This window comes from Myotis brandtii, unplaced genomic scaffold, assembly GCF_000412655.1.
Source record: "Myotis brandtii unplaced genomic scaffold, ASM41265v1 scaffold73, whole genome shotgun sequence".
NCBI classification, from domain to species: Eukaryota; Metazoa; Chordata; class Mammalia; order Chiroptera; family Vespertilionidae; genus Myotis; species Myotis brandtii.
The window spans coordinates 819671-841418 of NW_005370886.1; the positions used below are offsets into that span (position 1 = coordinate 819671).

Genomic DNA, 21748 nt, shown 5'->3' on the forward strand with positions numbered 1-21748 from the left:
TCTAGGTGGCCCTGGGCTCATATGGCCTCAGGGTGAATAAGAGTATTAGTCTTTCCAGATCCAGCTCATGGAGCCTTTCAAGGATTCTCAGGAGTCCCTCCCTTCATCCCTCCTTTCCCACCAGTCCTTTCTGTTCTACTCCTGCCCCAGATTATGCATAGCCCTAGGTGCCTCCAGGCAGGTGATGGGTCCATCACTCCTGCCTGGCTACCTCTCACTGTCACATGTCCTTCCCAGGGTGAGGACATCCTAGACAGGAGCTCGGAGCTGATCTACACTGGGGAGATGGCCTGGATCTACCAGCCCTATGGCCGCAACCAACAGCGGGTCTTCTTCCTGTTTGACCACCAGATGGTCCTCTGCAAGAAGGTAATCACACCCTCTTCTTCCCTGAGGAATATGGGCACTTCAGGGGGCACCAGTCTCTCCCCCTTTATCATCCCCAAACTCTCAATAAAGTGAGCTAAAACTTATGGGTCAAAAGCAGACAGGAGATTGACAGCAATTCCATATCGGGATCACTGGTATGGCATGAATATTGTAAGTAAAGCTGGCTTTTGGGCAGTGAAACTCTGAAGATAGGATATTTTTGTCTTGGTATCATTTTTACTATTTACCCTCCTGCCCCTGGTGATCCTTCTCCACTATCTTCCACCCAGAGCTGATAGCCTACTGGTTTACACTAGGCATTAAAAATATTTAAATATTTCTATCCCAGTTGGTGAATAGTGGCTTCCCTGAGCAAATTCACCCTATTTCCACTCCAATGGCTCTAGCCATCTGGACCCTCACTGCCCCAAGAAACAACAAGGGTCCTCCTACCTTTCCCTGACAGGTATGTACTTTTGTGGTACAGGAATTTCCCCTGTGCCCTTACTTATTTTCTACACAAGTTGTATCACTTTCTTATAACTCTTGACTATGCTTTTCTCCACCCTCCATTCTCTGTAATCCTTTTGATGAGATATCTTACTCTTGTCATTGACCTCTGGCTGACTCAATGTGAGTGTTGGTTTCATGGTCTCCAATCCTTGGCAGGTAGGAGGATGGCATATGTTCTCAGACTGATGGATATACTGTTCCTCTCTTCCGAAGGTATACTGTTCCCCTCACTTTCTCTCTCAGCATAGGGAGTTCAGACCACTTTTGGCTCCAGGGAGTGGTTGGGAAAAATTTTGGACACGGGAAAATAAAAGAGAAGGGAAAAACCAAAGAATGCTTAGAGTGACTTTCTAAATTTGTTGTCCTACCCTTGGCTCTGACTCCATCATCCAGTCCCTTTGTTCTTAACCTTATCCAGTAGTAAATGCATCTGAAGAGGAATGGTGAGTCTTGAGATACCTAGATTAAAATTGTAATTTTTTCCAGCCGTCTTGAGACATGAGCTACACATTTGTTTTTAAGCACCCTGTTCTCTGTGTGTGCCACATGTTTCATTAAAACTTTGTCCATAACCCTAACTTGTTTGTCTCAGTGGATAGAGTGTCGGCCTGCAGACTGAAGGGTCCCAGGTTCGATTCCAGTCAAGGGTATGTACCTTGGTTGTGGGCACATCCCCAGTGAGGGGTGTGCAGGAGGCAGCTGATCGGTGTTTCTCTCTCATCGATGTTTCTAACTCTCTATCCCTCTCCCTTCCTCTCTGTAAAAAAATAAAATATATTTAATAAACAAACAAACAAAACTTTGTCCATATGCCTTTGACAGTGGATTGAGAGAACAAATTGAGTTTTGAGTCAAAGTGCCTCAGTGTTGGAGATAAGCTTTGAATGCCAGCTCCAGAACCAATAGTGGATTGGTTAATGGATACAATAATTATCTTGGTCTGTAGCTGACCCTGGAAGACGGAACTTTTATGACTATAGAACTTAGCCAAATACCAGGCCTCTTCTTAGCTCCGCCCCGCCCCCCCAATTCTTCCTAGGACATCTATCAAATCAGGAGACGGAATTGTTGAGGATTAACTCAAGATTTATTGCAAAAACTTACCCATTTTGCAAATTATTATGCAAAATCTTTCCCATAGTGTACATTGGAAATTGGGATTACCTGAGCCACTAAGAGCAGCTTTAAAAATGTGTAGCTTGATTTAGAGGGTGTGTGTATCTATATACACATATATATATGTATATGTTTATGAATTAAATGGCCATTATAGTGGATGTGAAGATACCAGTGACTTCTAATTATGTGATCTGTTCTTTAATTTTTGCTGTCCTCATTCTTTTCTTGTCACTTTTCTTTTGAAAAATATAAATAAGATTATTTGTTCTCTTTTTTCCTGTCCTCTATGATGGCTGGCTCTGCTCCTCTTAATCTCATTGCCCTGATATTTTAGTTATGCATGTGTATTGTTATTTTTTCTGACATAGCTATACTGGAAATTATTTTGCTGCTTTGGGGGATTTTTCCCCTTTTCTCCATGTTTGCCCTTTCACTTTTTAGTGGGAAAGGGAGGAGAACCCATTTCTCCTCTCCTCAGTCATTTATCCACTAAATTTCCTACAGCCCTGAAGTTGCCCAAACAGACTTTGTCTTGTATCTTCTGTCAATAGTGCTAGTCTGGATGTGCTCTGTTGTCTCCTGTGTCATGATTACTTGATATTTATGTTATTTTTGTCATATATAGAATTCAATGATGCTAGAGAAGGGACTTCTTTTGTTCAAGTAACTCTCTGCATTTGGGCCATTTCTTCTTGCACTGATTGGCCCGACTTGGAGGATGAGCCATTCAGGACAACTAGAAATGCAAACATAGCAACAGAAATGGGGATAGAGAGAAAGAAGATGAGGAGTTGAAGCCAGAACAACTGGGTCCTAGACTCTACTGTCTCTTACTAATTAGTCTAACCTTGGGCAGTGCTTTAACTGTAAATAATTATTTTTCCTCAGTGTCAAAGCAGGTACATGATAAAAATTTATCTCAGGAGGCTTTGAGAAGAACCCTCTAAGTTAGTAGGAAGCAATGAAGTTTACTCTTAAGAGCATGGATTCTAGGGCTAGATAGGAGAGAATAAATTTCTTTTTTTTCCATGAGCTGCATGACCTTGGACAAATTATCTGTGCCTATTATTATCCCCTCATTTGCAAAATGAGAATCATAATCATGTCTACATAGAAGGGAAGTAAGGAAGGTCAAATGATACAAAATAATTGCAGTGAGTGGCACATAGTAAGTACATAGTAAATACTAGCCATTGTATATTTAGTGTTACTAATCATTTATTCAGCAAATTTTTATTGGGAGGCAGTATCCAGAAGGTTGAACAATCATAGATTCTAGAGCCAGATAGCCTGGACTCAAGGTACAGCTCTTCCATTTAGTTTTTTTTTTCTGGACAAGTTTCTTAACTGCTCTATGTTTAGAGTTCCTCATAAAATGGGATTACAACAGTACCTTCCTTGTAGAATTGTTGTGAGGATTATTTAAGTTAATAAACGCAAAAGCATTTAGCTACTGAGTAATGCATAAAGAAAATATGGTATGCGAAATGGAATATTACTAAGCCTGAAAATAGAAGAAACTCTTGCCATTTGCAACAATATGGATGAACCTGGAGGGCATTATGCTAAATAAAATAAGACAAAGACAAATACCATATGATCTAACTTATATATGCAATTTAAAGCATTTGAACTCATAAAACAGAGAGTAGAATGGTTGTTGATGGGCTGGTGAGGTGGAGGAAATAGGGAGATATTGGTCAAAGGATAAAAACTTTCAGTTATACCAGATGAATAAGTTCTCGAGAGCTAATGTACCAGCATAGTGATCATAGTGATACTGCGTTGTATTCTTAAACTTTACTAAGAAAGTAGAACTTAAGTTTTCTCATCACAAAAAAATGGTGATGCATATGTTAATTAGCTTGATTGTGGTAATTACTTCACAGTGCATACCTTAAATATGTACCTCAATAAAGCTGGAGAAAAAGGCAAAGCATTTAGAATAGAATTGGCACATAAATTATGCTGTGTTCACTGTTGCATTATTATTATTATTTTGTTATTAATAAGTATGTACTCTTGATGCTGAAATGAAATAATGAGAAAAATAAATCCAGTCCCAGTCCCTGTGCCTTCCCCAGGATCTGGAGAGAAAACCAGGGTGACTCAGGCTAGGGGGGTAATAACCATCTAAAGAAGCAGAGAGGACCTTATTGACAGTCAGACTACAATTCTGAACAGTTGCATTCCCCAGATTACATTATCTCTCATTTGTACAAAATGTCCTACAGTATTTTACTAAACCTAACGAAAACTCAGTGAGTCCAAATTCAAATAGCTCCCATCTGTTTCAATTATGCAATGTCAGGGTTGGGGATAGATTCCTTGCTAGAGCCATGGTTAGGGCCAGGATGCTTGTCTGCAGACATCTGGAGCTCTCCTGGAGAAGTAAAACTTCCTTAATATCCTCCATCTCATATTACTGAAAGGGAAAAGGAGGAAAGGTGATATACTATTGGAAACAACCCTATTTAGGCAGGGAACTTGTGGCAACCCAGATAGCATCTCTGAGCACTTATTTCACCGTGTCCCAATGAAAACTCTCAGTCAACCATTAACAAATGGCATGTAACAGCCTGTTTCCGATAGGACCATAGGCAACCAGGGTTCAGAGAGGTTGTCTCTTTGTTATGAGCAGAAAAACCTCTCAGGCTTTGTCCACTGTCTTTCCTAGGACAACTGCTGAGTGAGACAAGACAAGGATGGTGCTGTGCTTGGCACAGGTTAAATGAGAAGACAAAACTAAAAGCTGTGAAACAGAACAAATGTAGCTCAACAATGTGGTAGCTGAGTGTCAATTGTGTAAGGGTGTATAGTCTGTGCTAGCATTCACAAAAGGGAAACCACAGTGAGGAGCTAGAGGGTACAGTCAGAGAAAACTTCTTTAGGGAGGAAGAATGTGTGAATTTGACTTTAAAGGCTGGTTGTATTAAAATAGGAAGCATCACTGGGGCAAGGAGGAGGTATTAGTGTGAGCCCACATATAGATCTGTGACTTGATGAGTGGCAAATAATATTTGCCATCCACCACCACCACACCACTCCCACCCTGAAAGGGGTATGTGAAATTTCCAGGGATAGTGGGGTAGCTATGTAAATTTTTAAATGTTCAGAGTTAACTTTGATTTATTTTCAGTCACAGTATTTAACTTACTTTGGAAGCTTAAATGAACTAAAGGGGGCATGGAGATTTTTAGGTTTATCAAAAAGAGTTCTAAAATAATACAGAACATTGGTCTGGGAGCAAGAAAGCTCAGACCATGTCTATGAGAACCTTGACTTCCTTGTAACCTGAATGCAGGTTCCACTGCCTGCCGCAACAAAAGCCAAATTCATGAGACAGGTGCTAATGAGAAGGCAAGTGGTTTATTCAAGTGCCAGCTGCCTGAGGCAATAGGGGACTGCATCCGAAAGCCCATTTTAACCTCTCAGTGCAGGCAGGGGTTTTTATTGGGAGGGAATGAGAAAGCAAAACAAAGAAATCAGGAGGGTGGTGTTTGAAAGTTCTCTACATGTAAGTCAGCACAGTCCATTCTGATGATTATCTCGAAACAGGTCAAGTGGAGATCGGATTTTTATGGCTGAGAGACAGCAAGTCTCCCATAGCCAGAATGTCCAGTTACTTGAGTTAGCCTCTTTCCCCAAAGCTAGTTCCTGGAACTCTTACACATATATGCAACATATTCATGCTTTATATATTAGGTAATAATTCACCTTTCGTAAAAATACTTTTAACAAAAACAATATTAAAAATAGGAGAAAAAATGGAGGCTGGATAGGCAGACCTTCATGCACCTCCTCTCAGGGCCACACTGGAGATACAACTAAATTGGAGAACATTCACCTGGAATTACCAACTGAGGTCCACCTGAGGAGGAAACTTATATCTAAGAAAGACAGAAAACAGCTGGAGACTGGTAGGAAGGTCAAGGTCACGAGAGGAGCCGACCCAGTTTCCAGGGTTGGCAGGCTAGCAGTACAAGAGTGAGGAGGGAGCTCCTGGCTATGGGAGGGTCTGTCCCCTCATTAGATAGAGGCCCAAAACTCAGGCTGAGCTCCACAGTCTGGAGCACCAAAGCTTAGATCCACTGCCTATGTATCATCCAGCTGTGAAAGGCCACAGGGCTGCTGGCCACAGCAGAGTCTGGAGCCAGTAGACCAGAGACATCCAGAGAGAAAGCTGAAGTTTCAGGTTTTGTTTTTTTTTGTTTTTTTTTTAAATATATTTTATTGATTTTTTTACAGAGAGGAAGGGAGAGGGATAGAGAGTTAGAAACATCGATGAGAGAGAAACATCGACCAGCTGCCTCCTGCACACCCCCTACTGGGAATGTGCACGCAACCTAGGTATATGCCCTTGACCGGAATAGAACCTGGGACCTTTCAGTCCGCAGGCCGACGCTCTATCCACTGAGCCAAACCGGTTAGGGCTCAGGTTTTTTGTTTATTTGTTTTGTGTGTGTGTCTCTCTCTGTGTGTGTGTGTGTGTGTGTGTGTGTGTGTGTGTGTGTGTGTGTGTGAGTGTGAGTGTTTAAACCAGAGCACAGTAGTATTCATTTAAAGTTACCAATACTTTGATGCAGTGACTCAGACTAGAGGTGCCTAAGGAGAGGCTGGGGTGGGAAGCATTATGGGAAGATGTGGAAAAGCAGCAGCCAGGAATCCTTCATTTGGTTGTAGGTCCCCAAACCCAAATGGCCATTTTTCCTGAGAGGAGCTGGCCACTCCCAGTAGCCTCAGGGCAGAAAAGGGGGGCAAAAACCCACCATAGCTGATACAGCCTGTCCCATCATCAGGAGCCCTGCCTGAAACACCCTGAATTTTGACCTTTTCAGAGGAAACAAAAGCAGAGGCAAAACCCAAACAGTCTTAGGGGACTTCAGTAACTAGATTGGGGGAGGAGCCATCTGCCCCACTCTCCTGGGAAACAGACTCCTACTTTCACTGCATGGGAGAACTGATAAAACTCCAGGTTTCCTTCCAACCCACTTTTCTCTGTACAAGGATCTCTGTCCAGCTGAGGGCAGAGTAATATTTTGGGCTGCTCATGGAGGAGTAGCTCTGGGACAGGGAAACACACCAGCCATATTCCCTGAAAGCTAATCAGCACCTCCCCCACCTAAAGCCCTTTCAGAAACAGATATTTGAGTGATTAAGTTTGACAGCTGCCTAGCAGTCAAAGGTGATCAGAGGCAGAGCCTGGGGAACCAGGGCAAGTTTGATGACCCAGTCCTGGCCTCTCATGCTTGCAGCCAAGTCCTATGGAGAGAGACACAAATGGTGGATCGCTTGGAGCTTCAAGCAGGTTGCTGAAAGCCAAAGGAGGACACTTCCTGACAGTGGTTAGCACCTAAATACCTCACAGGAAGCCCAGAATTGGCAGGCAGAACAGTCAGCCACAGTCATCAGAAGAATAAGATTCAAAGGAATCTCCCATGGGGCACTAAACTCTGCTGAAATGAACACCACTTCACTTTTGTTTTCTTTTCTATTTTTTCCTCCCTTTTTTTCTTTTACTTTTTAAAATTTTTTTCTCTTTATTTTCTTTCTTTCCCCTTTTTAAATTTTCTTTATCTGTTTTATTGATTTGTTATTATTCTAGTCTCTATTGTTTAAAGCATATATATATAAATTTTCTCTTCCCTTTTAATACTCAATGTTTTACTTTTTTTCACTACTAAATTTGTTTTCTTTTCTTCATCTCTTTTCTTTTTCTCCTGCTTTCTCATTTATTTTCCTTTTATTATTTTAGGTCTATCTGCTTTCTCTTGTATTTTCCTTTTCAGATTTTTTTCTTTCTTTTCTTTAATTTTCTTTTTTCCTCCTTTATTATAAACTATTTTCTTCCCCTATTCCCCTAATTATTTATTCTTATATTCTTTATTTTAGCTCTGCATCCACATATTCTCCCTCCACCTTTTTTTTTCATTTGTGTTTTTATGTGTTTGTTGGTTTGTTTTGTTTTCTCCTCGTATATTTTTTCTTTTTTTTCTATCATTCTTGCTCTCTTTTCTCTTTCTTAATTCTCTCTTCTCTTATGGTTGTTTTGTTGTGGCTGTAGGGATCTTGTGTATGTTTTTGTTTTGTTTCTTTTACTATATGTTTTCTTGTGCTGTACTTTGTTCTGTTCGATCCACACCTCCACAATAGCTCACACAACATTGATGACGGTGAGTCACATAGTCAGCCAGTCTGAGAGGAGACTCCATCTACATACAGGGCAATAAAATTCAGGACCCAACTACACAGAAGAACCCAAATCACTGAGGCAAGGGGCTTTCCTAAAGCACGCTACTCAGGAGATCTAAGAAATAGCACCACTAAGTCCCACAAAACACCTACTACATATGACCACCCCAGAAAAAAATGGAAGGCATAGCAGTTTAATCTAATACATATAAACAAATACTAAGGGACAGAAAAATGAGGAGACAAAGAAACAACCCCCAAATGAAATAAACAGAGGAATCCCCAGAAAGGGAACTAAATGAAATGGAGACAAGTAATTTGTCAGATAAAGAATTCAAAGTAATAGTAATAAATTGGCTCAAACAATTCAGTGACAACTACAAGCAACTTAAAGAGAATTATAAAGGACTTAATAAGAGCTATACCAACATGAAAAGAGAACTTGAAATAATAAATAAGAATCAATTGGAAATGAGGAGTGACATAGCTAAAATACAGAAACACCCTGGAAGAGTTCAACAGTAGATTAGAAGAAGCTGAGGAATGAATCAGCGAATTGGAAGACCAGGTAGAAAAAAAAACACACCCATTCAGAGCAGCAAATGAAGACAAAAATTAAAAAGCAGGAGAGCCTAAGGGAGCTTTGAGACAACATGAAATGTAACAACATTTGCATTATAGGGGTACCAGAAGGAGAAGAATCTGATAAAGGAATACAGAACCTGTTTGAAGAAACGATGGCAGAAAATTTCACTAACATGGTGAAGGAAAAAAAAGTCACTCAAGCTCAGGAAATATAGAAAGTCCCAATAAAGATGAAACCCCAAAGACCCACACCTGGGCACATAATAATTAAAATAACAAACATTAAAGACAAAGATTCTTAAAGGCTGAAAGAGAGAGACAGAAAGTTACCTACAATGGAGCTCCAGTTAAACTGTCTGCTGACTTCTCAATAGAAACACTTCAGGCTAGAAGGGAATGGCATGAAGTATACAAAGGAATGAAAGTCAAGGGACTAAACTGAAAACTACTTTATCTAGCAAGGCTATCATTCAAAATTGAAGGTAAAATAAAGAGCATCACAGACAAAAAAAAAAGGCTAAAGGAGTTTATTATCAAAGAAGAACTTCAAAAAATGCTAAAGGGACTGTAATAATAAGAAGAAATAGAAAGAGAAGAACACAGACATAACAAATAAAAATGGCAATAAATAAGTACCTATCAATAACAACCTAAAGTATAAATGGCTTAAATGCTCCAATCAAAAGACATAAATTAGCTGAATGAATAAGAAAACATCATCCATATATATGATGTCTACAAGAGACCCACCTCAGAACAAAGGATGCACACAGGATAAAATTTAAGGGATGGAAAAATATTTCCAGGAAATGAAAATGAAAAGAAAGCTGGGGTAGCAGTATTCATATCTGACAAAATAGATTTCAAAGTGAAGGCCATAACAATAGATAATGAAAGCCACTTTATAATACTAAAAGGATCAAAACAACAAGAGGATACAACTCTGGTAAAAATATAAGCACCCAATACAAGAGCATTCAAATATATGAAAAAAAAAACTTCTGGGAATTTAAAGAGAGATTTGGACACCAATGCAATCATAGTAGGGGACTTTAACACCTCACTGACATCACTGGATATATCTTCTAGACAAAAAAATCAAGAAGGAAACAGAGATCTAAATGACACACTAGATCAGATGTAATTAATTGATATTTTCACAACATTTCTCCCCAAAACTAAACTATACATTTTTCTCAATTGTGCATGGGACATTTTCAAATTAGACCACATTTTAGGACACAAACTAAGTTTCTACAAGATCAAAAATGTTGAAATCATATCAAGCATCTTCTTGGGCCACAATGGCATGAAATTAGAAATCAACTACAATAAAAGCAATCAAAAACATTCAAACACATGGAGGATAAATAGCATGTCATTAAACAGTGTAAGGGTTACCAAAGAGCTCAAGGAAGAAATAAAAACCATCCTGGGAACAAATGAAAATGATCTCACAACAACCCAGAGTAAGTAGAAGGAAGGAAATAATATAGATCAGAGTGTAAATAAATGACATAGAGACTAAAAAATAATACAAAAGATCAATAAAACCAAGAGTTGGTTCTTTGTAAAAACAAACAAGACTGATGACCCTTTAGCCAGACTCCTCAAGAAACAAAGAAAGAGGACCCAAATAAACAAAATCAGAAACAAAAGAGGTGAAGTTACAAATGACTCGACAGAAATACAAAGGATCGTAAAAAGATACTATGTATGACTATATTTCAACAAAATGGGCAACCTGGATGAAATGGACATGTTCCTAGAAAAAATGCAATCTTCTAAAACAATCAGGAAGATTCAGAAAGCCTGAATAGGCTGGTAAGTACTGATGCAATTAAGCAGTAATCAGAAACCTCCCTGGAAACAAAAGCTCTAGTCTGGATGGCTTCACAGGGGAGTTTTATCAGATATTCAAAGAAAAACTAACACTTATCCTCTTCAAACTATTCTAAAAAATCAAAGAGGAACGGACACTTCCAAGCTCTTTTTACGAAGCCAACGTTATACTAATTCCAAAACCAGATAAAGACACTACAAAGAAAGAATTACAGGATAATACCCCTGATAAACATAGATGCTAAAATCCTCAAAAAAAATTAGCAAATAGGATCCAGCAATACATTAAGAAGTTCATACACTATAACCAAATGGGATTTATTCTGGGGATACAAGGCTGGTACAATATTCACAGATTAACACATTAAGTGCCATGTCAGTCACCAGTGACTAACACTATACTTTCCATCTGGACCGGTCAATCACAGGTGCCACCAGCATATCGGTGAAATCGGATATCGCGGGCTAAATGGAAAGGAAGACAAAACAGGCTTGGTGCTTATCATGTTAATATATGTGATACAGCACAATAACAGATTGAAAGAGAAAAGGCACATGATCATATCAATTGATTCAGAAAAAGCATTCAACAAAATCCAACACCTTTTTTTATATAAAAATAAACTCTCAGCAAAGTGGGAATAAAGGGATCATACCACAACACAATAAAGGCCATACATGACAAACCTACAGCCAACATCATACTCATTGGGTAAAAACTAAAACCATTTCCCCTAAGAACAGGAAAAAGACAGGGATGCCTGTTTTCACCACTCTTATTCAACATAGTACTGGAAGACCAAGCCATAGCGATCAGACAAGGAGAAAGAATAAAGGCATCCAAACTGGAAAGGAGGAAGTAAAATAGTCATTATTCACAGATGACATGATATTGTACATAGAAAACCCTAAACTAGTTATATCAAAAAACTAATAAATTAATTTGGCAATCTAGCAGGATACAAAAGTAACACCCAGATTTTCATGTCATTTTTATATACCAATAATGAACTATCAGAAAGAAAAATTTTAAAAATCCCATTTACCATTGAAACAAAAAAATTAAGATGCTTAGGAATAAATGTAATCAAGGAATTAAAAGACCTTCCCTCCTGCCCGTCCAGCATGGCTCAGTAGTTGAGCATTGACCTATGAACCAGGAGGTCATGGTTAGATTCCTGGTCAGGGCACATGCCCAGGTTGCAGGCTCAATCCCCAGTGTGGGGAATGCAGAAAACAGCCAATCAGTGATTCTCTCTCATCATTGATGTTTCTGTCTCTCTCACCATCTCCCTTCCTCACTGAAAGCAGTAAGAAATATTTTATAAATCAATCAATAAATCAATCAATCAATCAATCAATAAAATGACCTGCCCTCCGAAAACTACACGACCTTGAAAAAAGAGATAAGAAGATATAAGCAAGTGGAAGAATATACCATGTTTATAAATCTAAGCAATGCATAGCTTCAATGCAATCCTTATTAAAATAGCAATGGAATATTTCACAGATCTAGAACAAACACTCAAAAAAATTATATGGAACCAAAAAAGGTCTCTAAATACCTTCTGCTATCTTGAAATAGATGAAGAAAGTTGGAGGAATCACGATACCAGATATCAAGTTATACTACAAGGCCATTGTACTCACAACATTGTACTCACTGGTACTGGCTCAGGAACTGGCATATAGATTAATGGAACAGAATAGAGAACCCAGAATTGACCCAAACCATTATGCTCAAGTAATATTTGACAAAAGAGGCAAGGGCATACAGTGCTGTAAAGATATTCTCTTCAATAAATGGTGAGAAAATAAACAAATGGGACTACATCAAAATAAAAAGCTTCTGCATAGCAAAAGCCATCAAAAAAAATGAAAAGAGACCCTCTTACATGGGAGAACATATTTGGCAGTGATACATCTGATAAGGATTAATTTTCTAAACATACAAGGAACTTATACAACTTAACAAAAGAAAGTCATACAATGAAATTAAGAAATGGGAAAAGGGCCTAAATAGATACTTCTCCAAAGCAGACATACAAAAGGCCGAGACATACGAAAAAATTCTCAAAGTCACTAATCATCTGAGAGATAAAATTAAGCCCTAACTGGTTTGACTCAGCGGATAGAGCATGGGCCTGTAGACTCAAGGGTCCCAGGTTCGATTCCGGTCAAGGGCATGTACCTTGGTTGTGGGCACATCCCCAGTAGGGGGCGTGCAAGAGGCAGCTGATCGATGTTTCTCTCTCATTGATGTTTCTAACTCTCTGTCCCTCTCCCCTCCTCTCTGTAAAAAAATCAATAAAATATATTTAAAAAAATTAAAAGAACAATGAGTTATCACCTCACACTGGTCAGAATGGCTATCATCAACAAATCAACCAATGGCAAATGTTATTGAGGATATGGAGAAAAGGGACCCCTAGTACACTGCTGGTGGGAATGCAGACTGGTGCAGCCACAGTGGAAAACAGTATGGAGTTCCCTCAAAAAATTAAAACTAGAACTCCCATTTGACCCATTGATCCCACTTCTAGGAATATATCCTACGAAAGCAGAAACACCAGTCAGAAAGAATATATGCACTCCTATATTCACAGCAGTGTAACTTACAACAGCTTAGATTTGGAAGCAGCCCAAGTGTCCATCAGTAGATGAGTGAATAAAAAAGCTGTGGTACATTTGCTCCATGGATTACTATGCAGCTGTAAAAAAAAAAGGACCTCTTACCCTTTGAGACAGCACGGAGGGACAGGTAGAATATTATGATAGGCAAAATAAACCAGTTAGAGAAAGATAAGTATCACATGATCTCACTCATTTGTGAAATCTGATGAACAAAATAGATCCAGAGACATAGAAGTATGGAACAGACTGAGGAATTTCAGAGGGAAGGCAGGGGTGAGGGTTGGGGAGTGATTAACCTGGAATCTTATATGCACATATGCATAGCCAATGCACACAAACAACAGTGTACTGAAGGCCTGGGAGGAGAAGATTTGGGGTGGAAGGGGTCAATGGGGGGAAAAACAAAGGGGACATCTGTAATACTTTCAGCAATAAAGATAAAATTTAAAAAAACAATATTAAAAGAATAGAGGGGTAGGTTTCATCATGCCCTGGTAACTGCATGTTTAGATTTGAGCTTTACAACCATTTTACAAGGTAAGGATGACTCCCCTCATTTCTTAGATGAGGAAATTGAGGCTCAGAGAGGTTATATGGCTTGCACAAGACTACACAGTAGGTTAAACGCATGGTTTTGGACTCTAACTCTCTCCATTGTTTCATGCTGCTTTATGTCATAACTATCCTTTGTAATTGGATTTTCCGATCAGTGGTTCATTCCTATCACATCCTTACACTTGACCTTATGACTAATCTGGTGCTTGAAAACTCATATTCACCCCACCGAGGAGTCAGAAAGAGCAGGCAAAGGGGGAATTTTATTTTTTTGAAAGTGATTTCTTAAAAATATATTTTTTTATTAATTTCAGAGAGGAAGGGAGAGGAAGAGAGAGATAGAAACATCAATGATGAGAATCATTGACTGGTGCCTCCTGCATGCCCCACACTGGGGATCGAGCCCACAACCCAGGCATGTGTCCTGACCAGGAATTTAACCATGAACTCCTGGTTCATAGGTCAATGCTCAACCTCTGAGCCATACCGGCTGGGCCTAATTTTAATGACATATATCTCTAGCCCTGTTCTCCTGTCACAGAAACAGAATTCTCTATCGTTGCTTGTTATCTTTAAATTCCAAAACAAAACAAAACTAAAACAATAGGAGATTCAATTGATGCTTTTAATTTAGCTTTAAGATCATGTACATCAAGCATGTCAAACTCGCAGCCCACAACAAATATTTTTGTGGCCTAGCCAATATAACGATATGTAAGAAATGTTTTAATAAAAATTTCATAACTTAATTTTTACAATATCCTGTTATACGACAGGGGGCAGCGCCCCAACCCCCTGATTGGCCCTGCTCTGAGAGTGACAGGGGGCAGCGCCCCAACCCCCTGATTGGCCCTGCTCTGAGAGTGACAGGGGGCAGCGCCCCAACCCCCTGATTGGCCCTGCTCTGAGAGTGACAGGGGGCAGCGCCCCAACCCCCTGATTGGCCCTGCTCTGAGAGTGACAGGGGGCAGCGCCCCAACCCCCTGATTGGCCCTGCTCTGAGAGTGACAGGGGGCAGCGCCCCAACCCCCTGATTGGCCCTGCTCTGAGAGTGACAGGGGGCAGCGCCCCAACCCCCTGATTGGCCCTGCTCTGAGAGTGACAGGGGGCAGCGCCCCAACCCCCTGATTGGCCCTGCTCTGAGAGTGACAGGGGGCAGCGCCCCAACCCCCTGATTGGCCCTGCTCTGAGAGTGACAGGGGGCAGCGCCCCAACCCCCTGATTGGCCCTGCTCTGAGAGTGACAGGGGGCAGCGCCCCAACCCCCTGATTGGCCCTGCTCTGAGAGTGACAGGGGGCAGCGCCCCAACCCCCTGATTGGCCCTGCTCTGAGAGTGACAGGGGGCAGCGCCCCAACCCCCTGATTGGCCCTGCTCTGAGAGTGACAGGGGGCAGCGCCCCAACCCCCTGATTGGCCCTGCTCTGAGAGTGACAGGGGGCAGCGCCCCAACCCCCTGATTGGCCCTGCTCTGAGAGTGACAGGGGGCAGCGCCCCAACCCCCTGATTGGCCCTGCTCTGAGAGTGACAGGGGGCAGCGCCCCAACCCCCTGATTGGCCCTGCTCTGAGAGTGACAGGGGGCAGCGCCCCAACCCCCTGATTGGCCCTGCTCTGAGAGTGACAGGGGGCAGCGCCCCAACCCCCTGATCGGCCCTGCTCTGTGCGTGACAGGGGGTGGCGCCGCAACCTCCCCATCGACCCTGCCTTGAGTGTGACAGGGGGCGGTGCCCCAACCCCCCAATTGGCCCTACCCTGAGCGTGACTGAGGGTGGCATTGCAACCTCCCGATCCGCCCTGCTCTGTGCATGATGGGGCGGCACCCCAACTCCCCAATCGGCCCTGCTCTGAGCCTGACCAGGGGCTGCACTTAGGGATTGGGCCTGCCCTCTGCCACCCGGGAGCAGGCCTAACCCAGCAGGTCGTTATCTGCCGAGGGGTCCCAGACTGCGAGAGGGCACAGGCCGGGCTGGGGGACCCCCCTCCCCCCGCCCCCCCCGAGTGCAAATTTTTGTGCACCGGGCCTTTAGTTATTAATAAGGAACTACAACAGTCGCTAATGACTGATTACTATAATCGTGTTGCATTCATTTCCCTCATGCGCTGGCGCACCATTTCTCTCCACTAACACTAGCAGCTAATATTTTAGCAGCCAATTGCCACATCATTAGTCTTGGACTGACTTGTTTGGTGTGCGCAACAGGAAATATTTCGCTTTCGGAAAACAAGAAAAATAGGTTTATTTGCATTATGTTTATTAATTTGTGCAGTTATTCAGTGTCTGGTAAGTTAATACTCAAGAAAAAGTATTAATTTTTATTAAAATATTCTATCATTTTATGTTAATGATTATTCTTTTATTTCAGCCCTTTGTATTCAGCATGTCTCTACCGAAATAAACCTACGTTTCTATGAAAATTGAAGCTTGTAGCTTTTGTTTTTTTTGCAACCCACATAAACTTAAACCTTGTTTATTTGGCCTGTGTTAGCCTTTGAGTTTGACATGCTTGATGTACATCCTTTCCATTTGTGGAAACTAGTAGAGGTTTTGAAGGTTGACAATGATTATGACACACCAACTCAGAGAGAAAGGAAGCTGTAGGCTGAAGTTAGGAATAAAGGGAGTTTGAGACTGTCTTATTCTAGCATAGTGGTTACCCACCTGTGTGGTCCAGACCTGGATTACTGGGTCTATGTGTAGTTGTATTATGTATTAAGGCAGGTTTTAAGCCTTTACAGATCAAACTATATTATATTGATCCATTCTAAGCTTGTCCTGCTTTTGTAGTTAGATTAACCTGACAGAGCCCACTTTTAATGTATATTTCCACAAAGTGTTCTTGAGGATGTGGAAGTCAGCACATGGGAGCCAATCCATTCTTTTGGCCAGATTGAGCCTGATGATAAAAGGAACCCAGGCTATGAAAGAGGCTTGGAGAAACATTTGCCCACTCTTTGTAGATGACCTCTTCTTCTCCTGTGAACTTGATGCCAGGGACACCCAACAGATCAGAACCCAAATGTACTCACAGCTTATGTATGTGAATGATTATTATGGGAGGAAAAAGTACCATGTGATGATTATTTTTTGCAAAGCAATTCAATAAGATCTCTATTTTCCAGCCTGAAGCTTCAAGATTGACAGAGCTATGTTGGAAATCCTTAAGGACAGCCTTCCACAGCCCTACCAAAAAGCCCAGTTTACCATGCAGTGTGAAGAGTTAGGATTGGGAATGTGGCCATGGCCAAAGGCAAATCCTTGGCAGATAGTCTGCAGCTTAGAAATGAGTCATGTCAGGCGATTCAGTAGAATGGAAATAGTTTAATCAAACCATATCATATTAATAAAAGTTAATGAGCATTTCTGACTCTATCAAATTGTCTAAAAGTCCAAGTATAGGCCAACAGGAGGGATAATTGGCCAGAAAGGGCTCCTGCTACTAATAGAGTACATCTGTCTGGACAGAGCTCACTGGGGTCCTCTTTCACCAGACTCAGCCACACCACACGTCCCAGCATTAGGTGTGCTCTCAGGGGAAGCTTAGGACAGTGCTGAGAGAAGACACTGAAAGACCACTCAGAGACCCTCATCAGACTTTATATTCCATAGGCCCACAGGTTATTTCATCTGTCTCTCTTCTTTTTAACTTATGAAATATTTGACATTCAAAAAGATATGAAAATCATGATGCACACCCATGTACTTACTATTCAATTTTAGAAATATTTTTACAAATGGTCTTCCTCCTCTCCTTTTCTGCTTTTTCCCTTCTCTCCCTTCCTTGCCTCTCCCCATTCTTATCATTGTACTGAATTTCTCATGTATTGTTGTTGTATTTTTATAGTTTTTGTACATATGTATGTATCCTTAAACATGTGGCAACTTGTATGTTTTTAAACCTTATATAAGTGAAATAAATATAGATGAGATAAACTATATAGAAATTAAGGGAATGATGAGCATGGGATTTGAGATGGAGTTTGCTTTGTCATCATAGATTTTGGATTGTGTAATGGGTTCACCAAAACTTAATACATTATTAAAAGTAGTTAATTAGCCTTGGCCAGTGTGGCTCACTTGGTTGGGCATTGTACTGTGCTGGTTCAATTCCAAGTCAGGGCACATGCCCAAGTTGCGAACTCAATCTCCAGTAGGGGGTATGCAGGAGACAGCCGATGTATGTTTCCCTCTCACATCAAGGTTTCTCTCTCTCTCCCTCTTCTTTCCTCTCTCTCTAACAATCAATAAAAATATTAAAAAAGTAATTAAGTAAATAAATATAGAAATAAGAGCACTATTCATAGACTAATGATGAGTGTCTCATAGATTGAGTTAGGATTAATCTAATTCTGTGCACTCAAGAGCAAAACAACTATGATAATAACAGATAAGCAATATACTATTTGTATATATGTACTTCTATTTTTCTCAGACAATAAGATTTGTAAGACTCATCCATGTCAATATATGAAGTTCTTTATTAATTTTTATCCCCATTTCTCCTTCCATACTAGGCCTTCTCCAAAAATCCCCACAACACTAAGATAATGTGCCCAAATTGAGACCAAAACAGCTCCCATTGGCAGTATTAGCATTCTGATGTGCCTATGTGCCAACTCTCTTGGTACCACTCTCTACATACCTTTAACAAAGTCTTCTCTTCTTCCCACCTAGGACCTGATTCGGAGAGACATCCTATACTACAAAGGCCGCATTGACATGGATAAATATGAGGTAGTAGACATTGAAGATGGCAGAGATGATGACTTTAATGTCAGCATGAAGAATGCCTTTAAACTTCACAACAAGGAGACTGAGGAGGTGCACCTATTCTTTGCCAAGAAGCTGGAGGAGAAGATACGCTGGCTCAGGGCTTTCAGAGAAGAGAGGAAAATGGTACAGGAAGATGAAAAAATTGGTAAGTGACTTCAGAAGAGAACAAAGAATATGGTTATGAAGAACATAGAGGATTGGAAATAGTTTTCATTTCTCTAGAGGCAGAAGGAAGATTATATTGCAAGCTGATTTAATCGACTTTGTTGGTTCCCTACCATTAGGTGCTTTTTGGTAGATACCAGTAGTTTCCCTTAGTTAGGGTTAAGTGAGTTACAGGTCAGCTTCCTCTACAGTCTCATTACTAGATAAAACTATTACATGGAAAGCAAACCTCTGACTCAATTCTTTCAAACATACAGACATTTATCAGCAAAACAACATGAAAGTAGTTATACAGCCTATGCTGTAATCTCAATGCAGTCTCAATTCTAATCTTAGATACATGATGGAATCTTCTGTGAAAGGTTAGTCAAGGCAGATTTGGTAATATAGTGACAGGATTCAGCTAACTTTCTAGTCAGAGTCTGATGACAGAATCCTTTCATGAAGGTCAAGTCATAGCATCTGTTTTCAATTTTAAGCTTTAGGCTTCCTTCTGAAAGGCATAGGCTAAAGGACTTACTGGATTCTTATACCCAGTCTTTGTGAGGGCTAAGGTGCCTGTAAGACATTTGTGGCCACTGCACATCTTGTATAGCATTCACTTTCCCAATGAAAGTTCATTTTTATTTATTTTTTTAAATTTTGTTTTATTGCTTAAAGTATTACAAAGAGTATTACATATGTCTCCTTTTTTTTCTCCCCTTGACCTTCCCCTGGCCTCCCCTACCCCCCAGTGTCTTGTGTCCATTGGTTATGCTTATATGCATGCATACAAGTCCTTCGGTTGATCTCTTATCATTGATGTTTTTATCTATCTCTCTCCCTCTCCCTTCCTCTCTGAAATCACAAATGGTAAGAATTTCTTCTTTTTTACAGCAGCATAGTATTCCATTGTGTAGATGTACCACAGTTTTCTAATCCATTCATCTGCTGATGGGCAAAGTTCATTTTTAAAAAGATATGTTTTTATTGATTTTTAGACAGGGAGGCAGGGAGAGGGAGAGAGGAAAAACTTTAATATAAGAGATAAACAACGATTGGCTGCTTCCTGCACACCCCCTACTGAGGATTAAGCCTGCAACCCCGGCATGTGCCCTGACCGGAAATTGAACCAGCAACCTTTTGGTGCATGGGATGACACTCAACCAACTAAGACACACCAGCTAGGGATGAAAGTTCATTTTTAACATTTGTTAGGCTAATTAGGCTTCATGCATAAGGTGACTAAATGGCTGGTAGTAGTGGCCTCGATAGGAAAGATTTCTGAGTGTTTAATATTGCTAAACATCACCTCTAGAGTGTACATTCCTGATTAGGGCACTTTAAATGCTCATAGAATATAGATTACAATTAATGTAAATGTATATATCATACCCTCTGTATGAAAATATTTTGAAATAAATTAATAAATAGGTTCTAAAATCATAACCACTTGCATGATTTCCATTCACACTAAACCATACTCTTTTGTATGAGAGAGTGTTCCCCTTTTCCACAAATGATATAGCTTGGAGAGATATTTTTTATTCTGCTTCCCAAATGGGATTTACACTCCATTGGAAGTAGTTGTGTGGTTTACAAAGTACTATCAGGTCTCTTGCCCATAGTCATGCATTTCTAATATAAAAATATAAAAATCCAGGCTTTGTAATTCCCTAAAAAATAGTTTCTGTTTTTTCATCACTCCAAATGGGAGTAGAATTGTACTTTAAAATACTTTTACGCTCAAGTTTGTAGAAACTGCCTGTAGAAAAAAGAGCCTACCCACTGAGTTCTGGTACAATTGGATTCTCCTATCCTTAAGTGTAGGGGATTGAAATGGTCCAAAAGCAAGGTAATATAATTAGAAAAACACTGCTTAGTCTTATCCTAGTCTTCTCACGTCTTAGTTAAAATGCATACTGATAATTCACTTTGAGTCCCATTGGTGTCAAATTGCTTTTAGCTTATGGGCACTGATTTGGGGCATGATGTGGAGTGGTACAGAAATGCTACTGGCTTCTTCTCCCAATGGCAGCAGTAGCAGCCTTTGACATTGCATAGGTTGTTAGGGATATTAAAGGAATTTTCTTAGTGTGCTTTCTGAAGCCCCTAGATCAACTTGAATATCTCCTCCATTCTCTATGGTTCAAACACGATGCCTCACGCACAATGTCCTAATGACCTATAACTTTGAGAATCTGCCTCTAATAGAAAAGCTTACAGAAGTTCAATCCTGGCAGGCCAATGTTTGTCTTTTAAAGAGTAAATGTTTGTTTGTTTTCCTGATTATAACTAAACTAGATGCCCAGAGCACGAAATCGTTGTGGTAGAGTCCCTAGACCTAGCCAGCAATCAGGACCATCTTCTGCTCGTTCGCCAGTCCCAGGCTGCCTCCAATGCCGGGGCGGGTGGGTTGTGGGTACACCCCCAGCTTTTGTCAGTGCTGCAAGCCCCAGCAGCAGTGGCAGCAGCAGCAGCAGCAGCAGTGGCACCCGCATGAGCGGCCCCAAGTGGGCAGCGTTTTCCATCAGCAGCCGGCCCAGCACATGCTCATGGAGGTGAAGTCACCAGTGCCCGCTTTCCCACTGGCCTGAGCCCCCTAGAAGCCAGGGATGAGCTGGGGATCCTAATGCCTGACAGCCAGCCCAGTCCTCCCGCCACCCACCCTGATTCCCCCCGTTCACCACTGCTGATCCATCGGATCCTGCAGGCCGGGGGGAGGGACCAAGAGGTCAGCTGTTCTGCCTGCTCGCCAGTCCCCAGTCCCACCCTGCCCTGCCACCACCCACTTGCTTCCCTGTGGTTCCAGGTTCACCTGCAGGTGGGGGTAGGGAGGTGAGGAGGTGGGGGAGGGGAGGGACCGAGATGTGGTCAATGCACTTCATGGCAACTGGTTGAGTGGTCATTCCAGTCGTTACGCTTATGGTCCCTGGCCTTTTATTACACAGGATTACTTTAATTGTAGACTTTCATTTGTAGACCAAATAATAAAATAATTAATTTTAAAAAAGAAACTAAAAACC

At 41.0% G+C, this 21748-nt stretch overlaps 1 protein-coding gene across 7 annotated transcripts in view; it reads left to right on the plus strand.

Moving 5' to 3' along the window:
* The window catches only part of ARHGEF9 (Cdc42 guanine nucleotide exchange factor (GEF) 9), a 204287-nt gene that overhangs the window by 140066 nt on the left and 42473 nt on the right, over positions 1–21748 (plus strand). For all 7 annotated transcript variants that reach the window (XM_005882609.2, XM_005882611.2, XM_014530266.1 and 4 more), the window contains 2 exons: positions 238–369; positions 18480–18723. In XM_005882609.2, coding sequence (XP_005882671.1) covers positions 238–369; positions 18480–18723 — 376 coding nt within the window. The remainder of the gene's footprint in view (positions 1–237; positions 370–18479; positions 18724–21748) is intronic.